Source organism: Nelusetta ayraudi, unplaced genomic scaffold (assembly GCF_046127955.1).
Source record: "Nelusetta ayraudi isolate G7.1 ecotype Tasmania unplaced genomic scaffold, CSIRO-AGI_Nayr_v1 ptg000017l, whole genome shotgun sequence".
Lineage (NCBI taxonomy): Eukaryota > Metazoa > Chordata > Actinopteri > Tetraodontiformes > Monacanthidae > Nelusetta > Nelusetta ayraudi.
Window position 1 is genome coordinate 8,519,248 of NW_027466067.1, and position 22,239 is coordinate 8,541,486.

The window sequence follows — 22,239 nt, forward strand, 5'->3', positions numbered from 1 at the left end:
TTTTTTTCTTAATAGATTGACTGAAATCTATTGAAGTGTGTGTGCTGTCGGTATACAGTGAACGCAAACCTGCATGGAGTTTATTAGTGCAAGAGGTTTCTTCAGCTACTGGATCAATATTTTCCTTCTAAGTTTAACTACCAGCTTTGGCCTAAATGAGTCTGTGTAAAATCTCTATATCTCTCTCGCTGCATGTATTTGGAAAAGGTTATCATCATCATCATCATCATCTCCTCATGTCTACCCCGTCCAGGCCCATGAGTTCGTGGATGAGCAGATGTACGAGCAGAAGTGCCTGGATACGGCGCTGCAGACCTTCCCGTCGCGCAGCCCCTCCGTGTCCAGTCACGGCAGCTCGGCAGGGACCTGCTGCGGCCGCAGGGGCAAGAGGAACAACCCCCTGCCCAACGCCAGCCTGCCCCCCACTCACCAGGGACCCCTGCAGGAGCTCAGCGCCATCCACATCCAGCGCAGTGAGCCGCTGCCCACGCACATCGCCAGGTGAGACATGGCGCTCACCAAAGGGCTGACATTACCTTTTTGTCTTCCTTCCATCCACTGATTCTTCTTCTCGCTTCAGCGCATCTTTCTTTGATCGCTTCACCTCGTTCTTCTCCTTTATTGTGCTTTTAGAGGATTTAGAGTGCAGAGTGTCCGCCCTGAAACTGGTAGGTTGTGGGTTCGATCCCCGGCCGGGTCATACCAAAGACTTTAAAAAATTGTAGACATTGCATCCCTGCTTGGCACTCGGTATTCGGGGTTGGAATTGGGGGGTTAGATTACCCGGCACTGCTGCTGCTGCCCATCGTTCCCTCACGGACAATGGGCCAAACGCGAAGGACAAATTTTGCATCCTTCGGGTTGTGACAATCACTAGGACTTTTACGGGCTTTTCATTGTCTCGCTGCAACACCTAAGAGCTGTTGTAGCGTTGAACTGTGCAATAACACACATCTACCTCTTTGAATTTTTCTCAAATCCTGTACATACTTGTATATACCTGTGCTGTGTTGTCTGACTCTGGACGACACTAACTTGTGTCTTATATTGTATTTTTATTTTTATTTATTTCTTTTATTTCAATATTGTTTGCACAAAGGGAGTTGCCACGCAATTTCATTGTGTCTTCTGCTACAGTGACAATAAAGGCTATTCTATTCTACTCTATTCTATTCTATTCTATTCTCTCAGATACACAGTTCTCATAACACGTCACTAGAGGGAGCTGTTTTACTAGTGAAACAAATATGGAAGGCAGAAATAGCCCTAGAAATTGTTGCATAAAGGTGATGAGTCTTTTTGTTTGCTGTCTTCTTTTTTGTCTTTTCAGTTGCATTTTATGACAAAACTCTGTTGTTACTCTGCTAATGAGTCCATCCTATACTGCTTTTGCCTGCGAGACTGCAGAAACGTATTGCAGGCAAAAGTGTCACGTCACCATGCCCATCCTAACGACTGGACTGAAAAGTGATACGTGTTCTCCGCCTGTCCGTGCTTTTTGTCCCTTTCAGCCGATCCAGCCTGAACCTGAAATCTGACAACAGCAGCAGGATAAACTGCAAAGGCGGCCGCATCACCACGGCCATCATCAGCCTCCCGGCACCGCCGGCCCTGAGCCCCGGCGGCGACGGCCTCCACGGACCCCCGCAGCGGAGGCCCGTCGGCCCTCCCCAGGGCCACCCCGCCACCCCGAGCATCCAGACCACGGCCAGCTCAGCCGCCGCCGCCATCAACATCGTCAAAGTCTCGGCTCTGTGATTCCGCTGGCTGATCAGCGCAGCTCGACTCAGCGGGAGTGGGGAGGGAGACGAGGAAATGAGGGGAGAAGGAGGAGGCGAAGTCGGCTACTTTACGGCACAACACAGCGGCGCGTCCTGTCACTTTTGGTCATCAGGAGAAAGTGCTGATCTCCAGAGGGAGTCGCTGATTGGCGTTTTAGAGGAAGACAAGACAGTGATGAGAGGCACTCGTCAACCTGCGGGGTTGTAGATAGACGAGCAGAGATTCGAGCACTCGTCATGTCATTTGTGTGTGTGCGCGTGTGTGTGTGTGTGTGTGTGTGTGTGTGTGCGTGCGTGCTGTAGGAATCAGTAGGAATCATTTCCAACAGCAGAGCAGATGTTTCACAGATGGAACTGTCGGGGGTCCGGGGCGGGTGGGAGATTGGAAAAGAAGAAAAAAACATAGCAAAATCAGCGTCTCAGTCCATCAGTGGGTTCACGGTGAAAATTATATTTTGTTTAATGTGTTTGGAGAAGAAAAGAAGAAAAGTGTCGACTGTGTTTGCTTGAAGTGTTTGTGTTCCGTGTTGTTTGTCCGGAGTATTTTGAGTAAAATGGAATATATCTATATATTGAGGGAAAAAAATGTTCTACTTTCCTTTTCAGCATTTTGAATGTGTTTCTGATTGATGCTGATGATGATGATGATGATGATGATGATGATGATGATGATGATGATGATGCTGATGATGATGATTACGTGTTTGTGTCGGGGGGTTTGTTTGTTTGTTTGTTTTTTAAAGGGTGTACATAGTTTTGGAAATATTTGTGTCTGAGACTGAAACCATTTTGCTGTTTACTGCCTCGAGGTTCAGTGTCTGACTGAATGTGCAGCTGACAGCCAGTGAAGGTCCTTCTTCACGATGCAAAACTATCTTTACAAAACTTTTCTAACAGAAACACACGTCTCCTGCCCGTCGGCGAAGTTCATCCTTGACTTCTTTTGCTTTCTCCACTTTTCCTCAAATGCATGGCGGTTGGAGATTTCTCGACGTTTGACCTTCACTGACATGGTGTAGCTCACCCCGGCTCCTCTTTTGGTTCTTCGAACCCTGGCACGCCACCAGTGTATCTGACAAAGAACAATCGAGTGCAGCAGTATCGTCTTGTGTTTTTCCTCTTTGAGCCTTTTCTCTCCATGTAGTGCAGGAAAACACACATCCAGATGTGTCTGAGTTCCACCCACCTGAGTCTTGACCTGAATGAACCTCTTTTTTTTTAACAGCTCACTTCACTGAGTCCCTGAGGCAGCCGTGTGAGTAGGTGTGTTTTCCCTTTTGATGTGTAACGTTGGTGGAACTCACGCTTTGGAGCAAACGGCAGGAAAGAAAGCTTTTAGCTGGGGATTTTTGAGATCATGTGAGTTGTCCGGCATGGTTCTCATGTAAAGTCAGAACATGGACAATTGAGGAGACAGAATCCGGCAGATGCACTGAGCTGAGCAGTGGGTGTCATGTAGCAAACAGCTTCGGACCTGAGTAAAGATTGTTTCCGCTAATGAATTAGCTTCATGACTAAATAATATACTTGGAGGAGGAAATAAAATTATTGACAAAGCAATCAGTCTATTTAATGGCTCAGTCTACCATTTACACGTTATAATTTGCCGTCCTGACGCCCAGCGATTCTCATTTCAACTGTTTACTGGTGTTTGAAATAGTTTTTGTGACTCTGTCAAGTGTGTTACCGTTAATTTGTGTAATGATGTGTTTGTTATGTTTGGGAACGTGGAAACTACGGTCATCATAAATGAGATCCGGTTTTGCTGTAATGTTAAACTTTGTGTTGCGTTGCCGTGTTTTATCACGTTTGTTAGGCTGCTATTTTTTGTTTTTTGTTTTTTTATTTAAAAAAAAAAAAAAAAGGACAAACCCTTTAGATTTTTTTTTTTTTTTTTTTTTTTTTTTTAGTGTTGAATCTCAAACAATGAGTGTTCACTCGGCCACTTGACTCATTAATGCAGTATTTACGTGCTAAGGACTTTATGCAGTATCGTGTTTGTTCAACAAAGCACTCCTCACTGCTGTTACGGTAGTCTCTTGGTGTCTTTACAAAGATCTGTCTGTAGGGGGCAGTAAGGGATCACTTTTGTAAAAGTCTTGGCATTGCTCTTTGTGTGGTTTCTTATCTTTTCATTCTTTTGAACTGGGCTCCTTCCGTTTGTTCGTCGTGTTGACAGGATGCCGTCAGTTTATTTGTTACAACAACTTGAAGTGTCAGATAAAAACAATTTGTCACATGAACAGCGTGTCTTCTTTCTTCCTGCCATGAATGCTGAGGTGAAATAGTCACGTGAACATATATTTGACTTATACTTTTGTTTCTGAGGTTTCTGTCACGTTGACTCGTGTCACGACGTGGATAGTCATGTAATTATTACTACGCAGTTTTAAATTCTTCAGCTTTTCAGAAACTCTAATTACAAAATGCACTGTTACATAAATGTGGTCCAACAAATAATCAGTTTTAGATTTTAACTGCATTTTGAGACAGTTAATTATAGTTTATAACTTTAACAGAGCAACAATGCTAAACCAGTAAAAGGGAATTTGACAGGTTGAAATAAAATCAAAAACTGTTGGACTCTTTGCTTAATGCCTGTTTTCTTTCAGTATGTCATTTTCTAGCATGACACCCAACATCAAGAGCCCTTCAATGAAAATCTCCAGAGTTAAAGTGCTGGGAGGAGAAACACCATGAAGGGAGGCCACGCCAGGGTGAGGACGAGCCACCACAGCCATGAACCATGCAGGTCAGGGCCAGGAACAACCTCAACACATGAGAACATTTTGGTTCATGTAAACGGCACATATCATGGCAGTCTGGCCAAAGCGGAGCAAGCTGCGACCATCCAGTAGCATTAAAAAAAAAAATCTTTGTATGCGGACTTTGGGAATGTTGAAAGTATTGAGTGACACCTTTTTTTGGTTCACTGAGTCACTGGCTGCGGTGTTCAGCTGAATGGCAACGTCATTGTAAGCTGTCCATCGAGAACACAGAAGATAAGCTCAGTCTCATAATGCGTTCTGCAGTCTGCCCACTTTGATTTATTGGTAATGAAATTAATCATGCTGACTGCACTCTTTGTCGTCACAGATGCTGCGTTACATAATGCCATATGTCTCAGAATTTCTCAATTGGAATTGAGAAATATTTATGAGAACGAATGCCCCTAATGAGATACACGGCTATGCTAGCTGTGCTAGCTATGATGTAAAAAGCTCAATAACTTTTAAATGTTTTGTTTTGAACGTTTGTTATTGTTGATCGTATGGGCCAGTCGTCAGTCGTGATTGGAGCACATCAGCAGTGGCGGTACTGACAATTAATCTCAGGTCGTCATGCTCTTTAATGTCCACTAGATGGCGCCCCTTACTTTAAACTTGAAGTCACTGTCAAGGCTCGGTTGGAGGGAGGCTGTGCCGTTAATTTCCGTGGACAGCTGCATTGATTATTCCATCGCTCATGCAGTAATTATCCTAAGTGTTGGCTTTTAGAGAAAATTTAGTACAATTTCCGAGTTAAAACTGACCCCTCTCCCACTGATGGACTGAGTCACCCTGGCAGAACATACTCAAACACAGTAAGAACACTTAATAATCTGTATTTATATCTGGAAGTGGTTCCTATTATGTCATTTTCTCCCTCAGAACCCAGATCTGGCCGATGACTTTCTTTAATGTTGTTTCTGTTCGAATTACAGCCGTGTGTTAAAACAGCCAACGTCCATATGAGATGCCCGGTGTCCAGTAATTGCTGTTTATAAGACTGACAGCTTTATTGGTGTATGTGTGCGATGGTCATTGTTTTCATTCTTAGACAAACGGTGGGACGAGAGCAGCTCCGTTGTGCGGGAAGGATTTCCTTCTGTCGCTCTCTTTGTTCTGGCATCCAACTAGCCTGGCCTGAAGTTTTGTGCACACGTGCACCCTAAAAAAGCATTTTCATCTCATGGCTATGTTTTAAACAGAAAGCATGCCTCTGCCTCCGGGCCTTCATTAAAGCCACTTGTGTCTCTTCCCAGTCCATCTATCCATCTGGGATGCATCAGGGGCATAAGGCCCGATCGTAAAAAGCCCCACATGACCACCGGCCTTCCAGACGACACCTGACGGATGTTTACGGCTGTGATGGAGGGAACTGGATGAACTGGTAGAAAACCTTTATTTGTTTCATAACTTGTGTGTTGCATTAAATTTTGTCCCTGTAAAAATTGCCCCTGGGGCCGTATGCGGCCTGTTGAGCTTTTCAATCTGGCCCGCCACTCTTGAAGAGACTCTATTAATAGTTAGAAAGTCATAAAAGCTGTATTTAATCCATTTTTTCAGTGTTTTAACAGTCATTTCAATAAAGAGCTAAATAGTTATAATTAAGAGCTAAATTTGGGGCTTCAAAGACAGATTTTGTTGGAACTTTGCTTTGGTTCGTTTTCAACCGACATCAAAGCACATGTTTTCTACATATCCCGTGGTATATTTTTTCCTCCTATGAGGTGGGTCACCAAAGCACCCCTCTCCTGCCCCGGCAGTCAAAAAGTTTGCCCAGCCCTGGTCCAGCCCCTTCCCTGCTACTGCCTGCAGGCGCTAATGTTCAACAGGCCTGAGCTGCTGACTGGCGACTGGCGGTGAACGTGGCATTCTTGCAACCTTTTGCAAATGTCAAATCCATACAATTGATAAACAACTTCCAGACTGACTTTTCCTTCCTGCGTGAACAAAACACAACAGCTGGCGGATCAGGTGTTTCCTCTGTGATGGCGGCGAAGGTGGCCAGGAAGCTCCTGCAAGACACAAACTTCCTCCTGCACTTTGTGCCTCTGACTGTCCTGAACTGCCGCTTCGGAAAGAAACTTTCTGCTCTCCCAATGTTTGATTGACTCTGATGTGATGGTCCTGGATAAAGGCCCTGTTTGGTAGGTGTCGTGTCCCTCCCTGGTTTGGATGAGATGTCCCGAGCTGCGCGCCCATTGGAGGAGAGAGCTCGGCCAGCAAACGCAGGCGCTCCTCTTGAATGGGAAATGAGGAAGGAAAACAAGCGGAGCCACACACTCGCACAAGCTGCACACACGACGGTTGCTGCCAGAGGGAAGACAGCGGACACGGGCTCACGCGCACACACGCGCACTCTCGGGTTGATTTCACGACTTAACAAGGGGGACGTCTTCGTATGTGGCGGCAGAGATTATACGTCATCAGAGGATCCGGATGATCAGGAGCGCTGCGCGCATTCCTCCACAGGATTTTTGCGCATCAGCCGAACTGCGCGCGCTCTCCATGGGAGCGCTGCCCGCATCCCTCCCGCCCCGGAGACACCTCTGGTAGCCGCTCCCGACCGAAGCCTCCAGCCTGAGATTGTTGCTGCTTTGGAAAACACACAGGAAGAGAGAGAGAGGAGGACTATAAATAAAAAGAACAATATGGAGCAGCAGCTCTCCAAGCCGGAACCGAGGAGCATGGACGCGTGTCTGCGGCGGCTCAAGCAAGAACTGGTAGGTCCTGTTTGTCTCCTGTTCTAGACACGATTTAGGCTCGTTGGCTTTGTTCGTGACAACCATTAGTTGTTGTTGTTTTTTTTGTGTGTGTTTGTGTGTTTTGTTTGTTTTTGTTTGTTTTTTGTTTTTTGGTTTTTTGGTTTTTTTGTTGTTGTTTTTTTTTTTTTGGGGGGGGGGGGGGGGGCGACACTTGACACTCCAAAATCGCGCGCCCTCGCTGTTAAAATCGCGGCTTAAAGCGATTTCTTTTTTTCTTTCCCCCAAATACCAGCACGTGTCTCGTGTTGCGCGTTGCCCTCGTCTTCTCTGACCAGAGGAGGTTCAGCCTCGTTGTTATGGTGTAATTTGATTTTCTTATTGGTGTTTACTGCATGTTATTGCATTGATATTATCCAGAGGTTAGAGGCTGTGATCGCGCCTCAGCTGTGCGCGCGCATAGCCCTGCTCCTCTCCGTGCACGCGGCTGGGGCAGATGTTTCAGGCCAAACAGTTTCTCAGTATTTCTGCCGAGGAATCACTGAGTCTGACTGAACTATAAAGGTCGCTGCCAAAGCCAAAAATAATCATCAGTTCACGCAGCAACTGCCTTATTTGCTTGCTATGAAGTTCTTCTTCAAAAAAACATGGGATTGAAATAATGAGTTGATATCGGCACCTTTTTATTTGAGGACGTTCTGATTTTTCACATCACTGTCAACCCCTGCAGCTTCAGTCTGGGCTGCTGCTCCAGTCACACCCAGATCTGGAACAATTAACAGACTGCCACTGCTGAGCCATCTGTTTTTCCAAGAGTTGCGAGACGTAATTTGTCACAGTCACGAGCAGCTTCTAAAAAAAAAAAAAAACAACCCCAAACAGACAACAACAAAAAAAAGCACTCCCTTCATTCACTGAGTGTTTGTTTGGTTGTGGTTTTGGGGTGGGAATTAAAGCACTATTCTAACCCCGCGCTTTTGAAATGTGAAAACAAACGAGCTGCTCCGACATTTGGCAGCGGCCCACCGGCGAGCGATCTTCAAAAGGGACACTGTCTCCCCCCCCCCCCCCCCCCACTCCATCTTCCCATCACTGGCACAGATTTCATTTTTGGAACCATCTTCAAAGATGATGCAGATTTTCCCTCTCTTCTCTCCGGCCACTGGCCCGTGGAAAAGCCCCCACCCCCCCACCCCCTACCCCCCACATGCGCGGCTTCGTGTTTTGTAACAGGATTTGCTCCCCTAAGTCCTTGATGCGCCTCTCCGGTCTGTGAAGTGGCAGTTTAGTGCGGCGTGGAGCGGATGCTGACGCTGATGCTGATGCCAGGAGGACATGTGCCATCGCAGTGAGGTAACACAATAGAAAGAGGTTGATGCCATGGCTAGAGGTGGGTTGGAGGGGGGCGGCTCTCACTCTGCACAGCACCATGTGGGATGCAATCTGTTGTTCGCAAATCAAACGGCATCCATGCCAAGGTTGTCGCTCTTTTTTACTTTCTTCCTTCGCTGTGAAGCAGCTCCACGTGCAGCTCGGCTCATCGTAAACATCTCAGCGGACGCAACCGCGTCGGGCTGAGTGCAGTACTTGATCGCAGCGCCGCCTCCGCCTGTAGCCTTCAAAGACGCGCGTCTTTGAAGGCTACAGGCGGCGTCGTCTTAAAAGTCCCCCAACAGTGGAAAGGTTTTCCTCCTTTGTTCTTCCTGTCGGTGAAGGTGTTTTCTGTTAGGAGCCTGACACAACCAGGCTGGAGATCTCACTCCTACTGGCAGGCTGCTTACATGGAAAAGAGAGAGAGTGCGACAGGAGCCGGTGTCGTGTTCAGCGGCCTGCTGTTGAAACTTGATGTTCAAGGATGGGCGACTCAACTTAGCAGCAGAGTGAGCGTTAAAGTTCTAGAGGGCAGTTGTGAGGATTTCATTTCTTCATGGTGTATCCAGAGAAACTCGTTAGGGATCTGTGAAATGGCAGTTCTTAATCTAGATTAAGCGATGAACGTCAAAATTGATGTAAAGATGGAGCTCCTTAAAGTTATATATATGTTAGACAGATATTCCCTGCAGAGGGTTTTCGATGGAGATGGTAAATCTATGGATGGCATCTGATCACAAAACTGAATCACCTTCCCATTTGTCAACATTGCTGAGTGACATATTCATCAAGGGTTTCACGCCAAAATCAATTCTTCATTAGACGCCGTTCTAATTCAGGACACAGCGTCCTGCTTGCCCTCCTTTAATCTGCTCCAAATTCCATCAGTCTGCCAACAGGAGGATTGGAGCCGGAAAAAATGCATACATGCAAGTACAGCATGCATTTTAAAATGCTAGCAGACCTGATTAAATTTGCGCCTGGACTTTAGTTAACCACTAAAAGGTTTTTTGGGTGCTGCACAGAAGCGGGTTTAATTTCCAGCGTGTGAAGGATTAGGAGATTATAGCCGAGGCCTGGACGCTCGAGCGGAGAGAAACCCTGAAACCCAGTGCAGCGTAAGCTCGAGCGGCAAGTGTGAACACTGGCAGGGGCCGGGGGTGGGGGGATCGTGTCAGGTCACACTGGAACATTTGACCTTTCACCCGACCGCTTCTGGAGCTATTTGTCCCGACGAGCCGACTCTCAGCCGATACGTCGTCATTTCTCGCCCGGGGGAATCGTGCAAAGCGCACGTGTGAGTCACTCCTCGCTCCAGACGGGCCCAGAGTCATAACGAGCGGCAGAGGCACATCCCGACTTCCTCTGACACGTATGCCGACGTGCATTTCGGCCTCGCACCTGTTTTCACGCTGATTCAGAGGCCCAAATCCGAAGTTCAGACGTCGGCACTTTCAATCGAATCGCATCGCAGCCCTTCGTCTCATCGCCACCTGAGGCACATTTTTTAACTGCGCCATCACGCAGCACTAAATCCAGCCAGGGTGAGATCATGAACTTGGCCACCAGGACTTTGTGTTGCTTTGTTATTCTATTCTATTTTTTACCTTTAGGGTGGGGGATAAGAAAAAAGAAACACAAAGCAGGGCAGCGATTTGACGTCGAGCTCATTTGTTCGGGGCTCTCAGTCTCCAACCTGCCCTTCCTTCCTCCCCTCGGCTAAAAATGGCCCCGGCTCGAGCCTCTCGGGGGGAAGCGGTGGGTTTTATTTTTCTTTTTTCACGGGTGATCATTGTGTTGGAGATGAAGCTGGCAGCCGCAGAGTGTGCGCGTAATGTGTTTTATGGCCGATCGCTGACTGGCTGGTCGGTGGTGAGACACTGGGGTTGTGTCGTGTCTGGAGACAACTGATTGATTGTGCGGCTGCTAAGACCACACACTCACAGAAGCGTATTACTGCCATGCTAAAAAAGAAAAAAGGGGTGGGGTGGGGTGGGTGTTCGGTATCAAGTAATTACGTGAAAATTTCACGTTTTTACGTGATAATTTTCATGTTGTTACATGAAACTATTGCATTTTTTGTGAAGGTTTTGTGTTTTTACGTGATAATTTTCATGTCGTTTCATGATAACGAATCGGAACTAAACTTAACAGGGCATAAGCAGGGCACTATGGCTCGTCGGCATGATTAAACTCTACTTTATCCTTGATTTGAGACATGGTGAGATCCTGAACTTACGAAGCACCATCGATTTGACATTAGTATTAGCATGCATGCTGTGAGGAGGAGTTTGAAATGCATCAAATCTTGACAGTGGCGAATCCACATGTTGGGGCATGGCGAAGTAGCAGGAGCTCAATGGGACACGTGCCAGTTCACTTGGAGACGCATGAAACGACGGTCCAGCCCAAGACGAGTAGTAAAACGTGGAACTTTTCTATGCATCATACTGAGACTTTCTCTATCACGGAATATCGCGATAATTATTGTGAAAATGATCACTTAAAAATGTGAAACGTTGACAGAATCACGTGGTCATGACCCCCTTTTTTGTTTAATATGGTAGCGATACGCTTGCGTACACACTGGCCTCTCTGCTGCAGGAAGTCAGCTGTGTGCACCTCTGGCAGGGTTGTATTGTACTCTCCTTTTATGGGCTTTTGTAGAAAAACAAGTAAAAACAAGTAAAGTTTTTTTTGGAGTCATCAAGCGGTATTGACAGTAAACTCAAAAAAAAAAAAAAACCCGCAAACTCAACTGCGCACTTCAATCCGCTTCACATTAAAAGGTAGCTATTTGTAGGACTTATAATCTAAAATATGAATGAGTGCAGCTTTAAAGTCTCGCGGAGGCTCATTTACTCTGAGTCACTGAACCGTGAGATTCCAAATGCACAAAAGTCAAGCCTCTTATCACGAAAGCCCCGCTGCATCGCACGCGTTTTCATTAGAAACGACTTCTCCTCGTCTCGGCTCCGCTTTTGAAGTCAACTGAGACGAGCGCCGGGTTTGTGATGTTCGTGCGGAATTAACATCCGGCCCGGTGCCGCTGCTCCAGGGCGGGGAAACGGCACTTTCGCTGCCCTCGCGCGAGCTCGACGCTGACGTCAACGGGGCTGTGCTGGTGTCGCTCAGGCTGCCAAAAGACGAGGAGACGGACCGTAATCAGCCCGCGTCTCCGTCAAGCGGCGACGTTTTGCGAACATTTTTTGTGCTCCGTTAGGAAGCTGCAGCCGGAAAGGAACTATTAAACCACCTCCCAGTTTTGAGAAGGGCCCAGAGGGAATCCTCGCTGGGTGGCAGCTCGTCAGCAGTCGGAGCTCCGATTTAAACAGATTCGGGTTTAATGGGATGGCTCGGCCAATTATCCATCCAACCCCACTTACCGCTCCTGCCGCCGGAGAAGTGGCAGTTTATTCCAGACATGCACGCAACGGAGGGCACGCCGGTGAAATCCTGAAGCGAAACGCGAAGTGGTGACTCGCACTTTTAGTTCACCATGATAGTTTCAAACTCAGAAGTCCCCATGTTGAGTGTCCAGCCTGTCATTAAAAACTAATCCTAAAACTTTTAAAGAGTACGTTCCAAAATGTGCTGTTGTGGTAATCAGCCATTTGTGATGTCACAAAGGGCACTTGTCCAGATCAGTGACAACACACCTGACCAGGTGTTTCTTCCCTCCAAGATGAAGGCAGATACAAACAGGTACATCTGCCAGTGAAGCTAAAGTTCTCAATGGAAGCTAAACTAAGCTAAAATCAGTGTGCGTTTTTTTTTTTGTGGAAGGCTGTAAACAGAGAGCTAAATATGCTGTTTTGCAGAGATGAGTTTTATTTTGGGGGGGGGAATAACGGATGATCGAGGCTGATGGAAAAAGATCTGAAAGTATAATATGGAACCAAGTTCCATATGATCAAGGAATCAAAAAGTTAAGAATACAATTATTATTTTTGGCTTATTGAAAATACTGGATGACAATCAAAGAGTGTTTCATCCAAAATCCCTCACGACAGTCAGGATTAACTGCACATAAAGCAAGGAGTCACTCTCGGTCTGAAGCAAAATGACGTCCAGGTGTGTCATCATAGAGACGATGCAGAGTAAACACAGAGACACTACACACACTGTGTTCAGGCATGTGAACAGGCAACAGGCGCCATTATTTATCTGTTTTACTTGCTGGTCGTTGGGCGGATGTGCAGCTCAGGGGATTTAGCTAATTTGATTTAATCCGGGTGCAACAACACCTGGATTAGGTCTTTCTGGGCTAATGGTGCGTTACAGTGGCTCATACACGCTGCGTATGCTGCAGTTGTGAGTGTCGGAGCTCACAAACACCAGCAGTTCTATATGCACAGTAAGGGCATTTTGTCATGACCTCATCGGGGAGCTGTTTTCAAATGCGACTCACACTTCTTCTCTTGTACGTGACCTCAGGACCCGACACACTCACCATATATTCTTCTGTCTCTCTCTCTCTTTTTTTTTTTTCTTATCAAAGACGCATTTATTGCCTCGTGCACAGTGATTTAAGCTGTCCAGCGAGGGGCGAGCGGCTTTATTGCTCTCCCAATTGCAACCCCGGGGCTGTGTACAGCAGTCGACCACAGAGACCCTCTGTGCGCCCCCTCCCGACTCCTGCCCTTGACCCACACAGCCCACCATTCATGTTTAATTAGCGGTGGAGGTGCTAGAAGGGTGGCGTTCACTGCTGCCGGCCAACTCCTAAACAGGAAGACCTTTCTGGCCTGATAACCTTGCCACCCCCCCACCCCCCATCTCCAGCCGTAAATAACAAAACGACAACGGCGACACTGAACAGTCTGTGTTTGGCTGCAAAAAAAATAAATAAAAAAGAAAGTGCGCCTGTTTGTTTCTCATGTCCTGTTTGTGTGTTTATTTCTCTCGGGCTAATCTGGGGATTGCCTCGAGTGGAACCAACGCGCGGCGCGGACTCACACAGCCGCCTTTGGAAGACCCACTTGGCTTCATTCAAGTAAAGCGTGTCTGAGCATGTGCGGCAGTAAGAGCGCGCCGTGTTTGCCCAGGGGATTAATTTTCTTTCCTCCATAACCGACGGCGGTTCTAGCGAGCCTGCGATAAACGTCGGGAAGGGGGCGGGTCCAGTCAAACGGCGAATCACAAGCAGTGTTTTTTTTTTCAAACATAATTATGTGTAATTTACTACTCCGCCTCTAGCATTTTATCTTTCCCAAAAAAATGAACGGATACTTGATACTGATGCCACTACCGATACCTTTTGACCTAAAAGTAAAAGTAACACCTATATTTCAGAGAGAAGAATTATGTTTGATCGTCTCGAGCGTTGTTGGGTCTGAGCTGCAGAGCATAGCTCTTTGTTTGTGTATTTCTCTCTGAGATTAACCGTATCATGTCTGCCTTTCTAGCTCTCTGCACGCTGCCCCCTATCTACTCCGTAGAGTGACTGCATGACAGAAGAGCAAAGCAGCGAAAAGGAGGAGAAAAGTGTGTAATGCTAGACGTGAAAAGAGTTGCTTTGCCTGGGCGCAGCTGTTCTTCAATGAAACTACTCTATGATGAAACCTATCTACAGTGTATTTTCGCTATACGCATCAATCTGCCAACCGCTATTGTAATTTTTGAGTAAAATGATCCTGCATGAAGAGGCTGAAACACAAAGAAGAAATCGCCAAAGTAAGTTAAATTTACTTTAATGAACTGACCTTTTCATAAAGCCTCCTTTAGCATTTACTCAAGACTTCCAGCTATTCTTCATGAACTCTGAAGCATTCAGCTCTTAATTGGCAATTATGTTCGGTTGGCTGACTGCAGCCCAAAAGGAAGCGCAGGGGGGAGGAGGAGGATGAAGGAGGAGGAAAAAGAGGAGGAGGAGGAGGAACTGTTTCACCGAGTGGATTTTCACTTGTAGTGCTCCTTCAATGGGAACACATACACGGTGGATTCAAACGGCAGACATTTTTGGGATGCTTTTGGTTCGAAAAGAAAACTTAGCCAAACTTCAAAAGGCTGCCTTAATGATGCGAGTGTTTCAGGCCGGAGAGGCAATTCCCTGCAGCCTCAACTGCATCCCGCCCATGGTCTCTTATGAAACCAAATTAGACGGACGCTCTCTGTCACAGTTACACCGTCCGCTCGGTCCTCCGTCAGGTCCCCGTCCTAACGAGACTCCCCAGAGCTGATGCACACGCTTTAAAAGTCAGACATCTGAGGATGAGCAACATCTGCCTTTAAACAAGATACCGCCGCAGGACATTTGTTGTAAAGTCGCTTTTATTATTCCCTAGCAGACGCCAGAGTGAAGGTAGAGGAGGCTGACAGATTTGGGCCACAAAGTTCAGCCTGGAAATGGCAGCGGCGGCGGCGGCGGCGGCGCAGCGGCTGCATGCTAAAGGTGGAACGACGGGGCTTTGGCTTACTACGATCTCTCTGGGCGAAAAAATGTGAATTATTGAGGCTGCCCTAAAATAGAAATGCTCGTAAACCGCTGGGTGTGTTTTAAATAACCAATGACAACACCTTGAGTTTGGAGGAAAGTGGGGGAAAAAAAAAAGGTTTGGCTGGGTCTGAATCAGCTTTGTCGCTAATCCATCCAAAAAAAGCTCCAATTTTAGAGTGAGGTCAGAGCACGCTAGCTCCTCTTGGCAAAAGCAGGAAGCTACTACATAACACCAGAGAAGAAAGAAGTGACTTCCAGCATGTATACTGTGTGTAATTTCCATTGGACGTATAAGACCTTCTGTCAGTACTGGCTGCCATTGTCACGTAGAAAGAAAAACAGGATGGCAGTGATGACTTTTTAAGAATCTGTGATGCGTCATGCCTCCTGCATAGGAACCAATAAGAAGCTTTGCCCTCATTGATTCAACTGGCAGGCAAAACGATCTGCTCCCTCTTTTTTTTTAAAGAGGAAGCTCCATTCCCCATATGTTTTCAATTGGCTCTTTCCCGTGTGGAAGCGCAAGATAAATCCAATGGATCGGGAGAGTTTGCTCTACTGTGAGGTTAAAACTAACTGGATGAAAAAGCTGTGTTTTCATCATGCGTGTGCGGGCAGGTGTAGTTTTGCGTGCAAGAAATATTCCTGCCTGCTGGCAGACCGAGACAGACACATTCAGTCTATTAAAACTGATATTTGCGGCAGCTCCGAGTGTCGTGATCCCTCATAAAGCCCAGCAAAGCCTCGTGTCCGCCTGTCATAGCGGAACAACACTGTGTAACAATGAGCCTCATCTGGCCCTCAGACTTGTTTACTCTCGACGTGGAGGAAAGTAAACCATCAGAGCTACAGATTATGCGCCGGCCATATGTGCGAGAGGCAACCTGATTGAGCTAATTACAGAGCACCTTCACTGCCGAGTTCAGCGAGCTTTCGGCAAAGCTCACAGGCTTTTGTTCCCAGCGTGTGCACTGATAGGTTTATTATCCGAGGCTCTCTTCACACCCCGGTGCACCCAGTCAGCCATATGCTAGTGATGAAGCGTTTTCACCCGTGGCTTTAATGTTAATGGCGCAGGGTATTGGCTAAGTGTCGCAGCGGAGGACCTGTGAAATGTGCGATTATTGTTTGCTCGGCAGAAGCGACACCTTTTGTCGTCTTTGTTTTTCTATTTTCTGTTTTTTATATTCCTGCTCTCTGTGTATTAGATTTGCAGTTTTACGTTATGTCTTTAGAATTTGGCAGCTTGGTTTCAGGGACAAAACATAAACCCCTCCGTACTTTCAAATGGTACATTTAATATTCTGTGTAGGTTTAAATGTGAGCGATAGGATGACATAAACTCTATTGTCACACAAGGGAAATATTGTTTTGGGCTGAAGGTGGCAAATGCAGCTAAACACATAGAAAAACAACCAGCAAAAACACATAGACATACACAGATTTCTTTTCCAGTGTTTTATTACCACAGTGCCTGTCAGTGTCACCGAACTAACCAGAAATGACAAAAGTCCACCCTTCACTTCTTTAGCAAACAGTTCTGGGAATCATCTCTTAGTGATGTCACAAGGGTCAGTGACAGTGAAATAACTTTAAGCAGATGGATGAAACCAAGCATTTTTGTGGGAGGATGTAAACAGAGGGCTTAATATGTTTGTTTGTTTTTTTCTAAGATCTGCAGAATGTTTTTGGATACATGATTGTCCAGAATAACAAATATCTTACGTGACCTTTCGAAGTAATTTCACTTTAAAGAATCTTGGAGAAAAAAATATTCCATCCAATCACTCATACTGACTGAGCAGCTGGTGTCTCTGGTTGAGCACTGCTCATTTTATCTTCCCTGGTTTTCTGTCTGCATCCCCCCCCTTGATTCCCCTGGAAACTGCACATCCTGCAGCTTCTCCCCCTCTCACGATGCTTATAGGTCACGTTTTGTCTACGATGCTGCGGCGCCAGTTGTTCGCCGCGACTGCTTTTCCCAGCCGCAGCTCCGCTCAATCTCCTGCTCCCTCAGGATTAAGTATCACAGCCGCGGCCTTGTTGCACCTACATCGTTCTCACATCTATAACCCCCACCCCTCCCCCTTGTCCCCCGTATGGTGTCATCCATAATTAAACCCATCAACAGTTTTCCCTCCGACATCCAAACATATGGCGTTGGATCCACGCCCCCTCCTCCCCGCCTCCCCATCACACACTGCACCCCCTACACTCCCCCCCCCCCTCCCAACGCCTGCTCACCCGGCTGACTCTCACCGTGTCGCCCGTGCTCTCCCCTCTCACTTCCCTCATTGTCATTCTGTTTCTGCCTGACTAACCCTCCCCACACCCCACACTGCCCCACCACCCAACACCCCTGTGTGATTGTAGCCCAGACGTGCAGCTCTGATTGGCTGTCAGGCCCGGCGGTGTCCCCTCTTTGGAGAGAGGTATATATAGGGGTTGTCACGCTGGTTGGTTTGAAAGGTGAGAGACGGTGACGGGCCGGCGAAGGTGCAGACAGTCAGCGGGAGAGAAAGACAGGAACGTTATCCAACCGCCTGCCGACTCTGTGTAAGAAGGTAGGGGGAGTTTAACATTTATAGCTTTGAATCAGAGTTCTGCAAGTTGATTTATGAAAGTAGGGGTTTGGACATCAGTTCATGTTGTCATTTGTAGGAGAAAGAAGTGTCTCGATCAATTAAATCATTGAGGTTTAATTGATTTTCTACTACCTACGCTTTGGCAAATTTATACATATATATATACATACATATGCACATATGTGTGGATATAAAAAATATTATATATGCATATACGTGTTGTGGTGGTATTATATATATATACAAATATACATATATATACATATATATATATATACATACACACACATGTAGACATATTTACATATACATGGGCATATCCGTGAGTGCGTGACCTTGACATCTTCAAAGAAATTGAAAGGGATGACCCTCAACTGTACAGGCCTACTCATCAGTAGGCACAGCTGTGTTATTAGTTGATGAGCAGCTGCAGTGATTCAGTGTCTGGCTTCAAGGTGTGAATGATTACAGACTGCAAGTCAAGGCACAGGTCACGGATTCGCCCCCGATGGGCCTCCTGGAGGAGACGGTTGGTCCAAGTCACATGACGGCGACTCTTAAACAGATGAGAGCAGCACAAGAGAGGAGGTGGAGGAAGAGGGTGAAAGCAGAGTGTATGATTACCGCTGCACAAAGGGAGGTCGGGGTGAGGACAAAAGAGCTCGGAGGAACACGGCAAGAGGGAATAAAGTCAGCGGATGGATGTCAGGAGACAGTGCTGGTGTAGAAGAAGAAGACGGAGGGAGAGAGAAATTGTTAGCCAGCCTGATTTACAGCTGCCATGGTTGGACAGCTAACTCAGGCCATATGGGACCCGGGGCATCCAAAACTGGGTCACATGACCCATAATTAAACACTGAAAGTGTTGTGGCCTCCGTAGAGGAACTGAGCCTTTTGACTGTGATCTTTATTCAGTGTTGTTGCCACCGACTGAAAGACTGAATGACTTTTTACGGCAACTCAATAGAGTGCATGTAATTGGCTTTGCGCTGCTATAATTGCATGAGGGCAGAATCGATAAGGATGTGTCCCGTAGTCAGATGACTGAACCGATGACCTCTGCAAGGTCTTCCTTCTGTCACACCTAGTTGAACGTTTCAGATCTTTGTCTCTTATCAACTTTATCATCATCATCTCTCTCTCTCTCTCTCTCTCTCTCTCTCTCTCTCTCTCTCTCCGCCTGCAGGTGTGTATGAAAGAAGCCGGCGATGGCCTCCACGCTCAGATGAACTCGATGATGGGAGCTCTCCAGGAACTCAAGCTCCTACAGGTCCAGACGGCCCTAGAAAACCTTGACATCGCCGGTCGACCCGTCAACCGTGGGCTCCCGCGTGCCACCCAACCAACTCCTCCCGAAGCTCCAGCCACGTCCTGCCAAGATCACGTCTCCAGCTTGGGTACAACCATGCCCGGGGAACCCAGCCAGGATCCTGCGCCAAGTCCGAGGCCTTCAGTGCGGAGCACCGACACCTTCGAGCAAAGCCTCTCGCGGAACAGGAGCAGCCTGGGGACCTTGTCCTCCTCTGAATCCAGCCTGGACAGCGAGAATGACAGAAGTAGCGCCGGCGGCCAACATGATCTCGATTCCGTGCCGAGGAGGTGGTCGGGGTACGCTGCCCCGCAGGCGGACTTCTATGGGCCAAAGGTGGGGAACCCCCCCCAACACTTGTACCCCCAGCCACAGGCTCCCCGCCGAACTCAGGTGGTGGACCTGCCTGGAATCCTCTACAACCTCTCCAAGGAGGGACCGTCGCTGGACAGCGACTACTCCCAAGAGAGCGCCGACGATGCCGGCGGTAGCGACTGGACGTCCTCACTGATGAGCTGCAGTCGCAACCGTCAGCCCCTGGTGCTGGGCGACAACATCTTCGCCGACCTCGTGGGCAACTGGCTGGACCTGCCCGAGGTGGAGCGGGACGAGGAGGAGGTGGCGGACGAGGCCAGGTGGAGGAAAGGGAGGAATGAGGGTGCGGCGGACGGCGTCGGGGAATTACCGGAGTCCCCGGCTCACCCGCTCCGCCTCAGCCGCTCGCAGGAGATCTGCAGGAAGTTCTCGCTCACCACCAACATCTTCAAGAAGTTCCTGCGCAGCGTGCGGCCAGACAGGGACAAGCTGCTCAAGGAGAGACCGGGCTGGATGGCCCCGGAGCAGCCCGAGGGCGACCTTTTCAAGAGGCCAAAGAAAGTGACTCCCAAAAGCTCCAAAGGCAGCTTTTATTTGCCGTTCTGGGCAAACGGACCGCAGGCAGCCAAAGGCAGGCCGTGTCCACATCTCTCCCAACCAACAGAGATGAACCACCAGCAGTACTTCCCCCAGGTCCGCCAGCAGCCCTTCACCGGGATCTATTTAGACAGGAGACAGCAGCCAGAGACGGGTCTTGAGAAAATGCCGCCCTTGTTTGACTACAACACAGCTGTGTGGGTCTGACAGCGAGTGCCGGCAGACTGCCAGGCTGGCTTGTGCGACAGGTGCTGGGCGGACTTTGGCTGTGCCAGAGCGGGACGGATGAACAGATGAGCGAGAGCCTTTCGACGCGGCTGTCTTCCAAAAAAAATAAATAAATAAAGACAAAAAAAGAAAACACGGACACATTGAATTCACACCCACGGCGAGATTATCAGGGCAACAGTTTGTGCGACAATCCTAAAGCGTCAACCTCGTTTGCTAAGTGGGCGTGTGTCAGCGAGCTAGAGACACAGCCGCGGGGTGGGGGGGGGGGAAAATATGCTGCAGGTTTTTGTATTTTTTTTTTTTCCCTTTCATCTTGTGTGCACGTCTTGAGTGTCTGTGGGTGAATCTAAAAGACGGTACGTTGACGTCACGCGTCCTTTTGACTGACTGAAACGGCATTTTCACGTCTTGTCAGTCCGTACTTCTCACTCCCCTTCGCATTTTTCATGAATAGAAACACCAGCTGTCCAATTTGCCCGGTTACTGTCTTTGTACGCAGGACAGCTATTTCCGGACACACTGCCGCTGAAGCACAAGCCAGGTCGGCTTCAGCCAAACTCATCGTCCCAGTCTCCGCTCAGGGAATGAATGTTACGGCGGCAAACGCCGGGCTCTTGCCACATTCCGGTACTTTATTGGCCTCCGTGCACCTTCGAAAATCCCGTGAAGCTGCGCTGGAAATCTCTGCAGCCAGCAGCACTGACTGACTGACTGACTGACTGACAGACTGCCATCTGCCACTTGCTCGTTATGTAAAAGGCTGTTCAGGAAAGACAATTCAAAACGGGCTCAGAAGTTTTGTGATTCCAAAGCTTTTTTTGCATGAAGTCAGTGACACACACTGTATGTACAAATGCACACACACACAACAACAACAACAAACAGGTGGACACATGACGTACATGACGCCGCTGCGACCCAAGGTGAAAACCTCGGTGTTTTTCCATCGTGCAGGAACAAGTTCAAGGTTCGGAAACGCAAGCCGCAGCAATAATTTAAACGAATCGTCAGATCCCATCGCATGGTTTTCACTGTTCTGCACAGATTAGTGCGTCCTCGTCGTATTACATAACACAAAACAGCGACGCCATACTTGTTATCAAAGCCACAGACAGGCCACAGTAGTTAGTCCCTTAACCTACAGTATCTGTTTTCTTGTAAGATAATAAACCGTTTCAGTGTTTTTTCCATGACAGTTTAAAACAAAGTGCAGCTTTTTTTTTTTTTTCCCACAAAAACCCCTCAGGATCACAGATGATACTGCCAGCTTGATCGTACAGGACCCTGCCGGGGTGGGGGACCCGCTGTTATGCAAGGACAATCTGACACCGTCAAAGAAAAAGACAGTTTGACTAGTTTAAAAAGGGAAGCCAGACCAATCAGTTTAGCCAGCAGCAGGGATTAGACCTCGGCTCTTGCCAGTGTCTTGTCCACTCCATCCATATGGTGTCGTCTCAGTATTCAGGTCACTACATGCAGTACAGCAGCAGCACTCACAGGGTCCAACACAGTTTCTGCCATGAAGCACACACACACACACACACACACACACACACACACACACACACACACACACACTTCTGTCTGAAATGATGTCTATTGATGATGCACAATATGCCGATACGCTACATTACCCATGTTGATATTTCCCCCTTTTTTAACCCGATTACTGGAAATCCATTTTCATCAAGTTTCTCCCCTTGTGCAAACTTTCATCACAATGTTCACAGGCGAATGCAGACTAGCAGTGTTTCTTCTTTAATATTCATTTTTAATGCACACGTTGTCTAAGCGAGACAAGTCAGTGGTTTATCTTTTGTCTGTAATATCACTGTAGATATATTCAAAGCAGTACCAACGTTGTGCCAATACAATTGTGCATCCCTTGTGAGTGTGTGCAGGGTCGTGCGAGTGTGTGCGCGGGTGTGAGTGTAAATGTAACATTTATTTACTCCTATTTACAGCTGTCCTAGTGTCGTTTTCAGCACTGTCGACTTTTTGTTTGTGTTTTTTTACTTGAGGTTCTGCGAATCTTCAGTGGTGTTTCTGTGTCTGTACACTGTAAAATTGTCACTGACTCTTTGTAAATTAAATCAATTCTCAGAAAGCAAAGTTGCCCCCCACGAGTCTGTGGCTCAAACTGT

At 47.5% G+C, this 22,239-nt stretch overlaps 3 protein-coding genes across 4 annotated transcripts in view; 2 read left to right on the forward strand and 1 right to left on the reverse strand.

The window, feature by feature from the left end:
* Positions 1-2,054, forward strand: part of LOC142887516 (A-type voltage-gated potassium channel KCND3-like) — a 77,397-nt gene extending 75,343 nt beyond the window's left edge. The window contains exons 5-6 of the mRNA XM_076025224.1: positions 254-501; positions 1,512-2,054. Coding sequence (XP_075881339.1) covers positions 254-501; positions 1,512-1,758 — 495 coding nt within the window. The 3' untranslated portion in view covers positions 1,759-2,054. The remainder of the gene's footprint in view (positions 1-253; positions 502-1,511) is intronic.
* Positions 2,055-6,829: 4,775 nt separating this feature from the next.
* inka2 (inka box actin regulator 2) lies at positions 6,830-20,357 on the forward strand. 2 transcript variants are annotated; one of them, XM_076025243.1, is made up of 2 exons: positions 6,830-7,269; positions 18,830-20,357. In XM_076025243.1, exons 1-2 carry the CDS (start codon positions 7,198-7,200, stop codon positions 20,069-20,071), a joined length of 1,314 nt encoding a protein of 437 aa, XP_075881358.1. In that variant the 5' UTR covers positions 6,830-7,197; the 3' UTR covers positions 20,072-20,357. The 2 variants fall into 2 exon arrangements, with proteins under 2 accessions (XP_075881358.1, XP_075881359.1); XM_076025244.1 differs by lacking the exon at positions 6,830-7,269 and adding an exon at positions 17,499-17,622.
* Positions 17,338-22,239, reverse strand: part of shisa4 (shisa family member 4) — a 71,989-nt gene continuing 67,087 nt past the window's right edge. The window contains exon 6 of the mRNA XM_076025250.1: positions 17,338-17,351. The gene's annotated coding sequence lies outside the window, so the exon portion shown is untranslated. The remainder of the gene's footprint in view (positions 17,352-22,239) is intronic.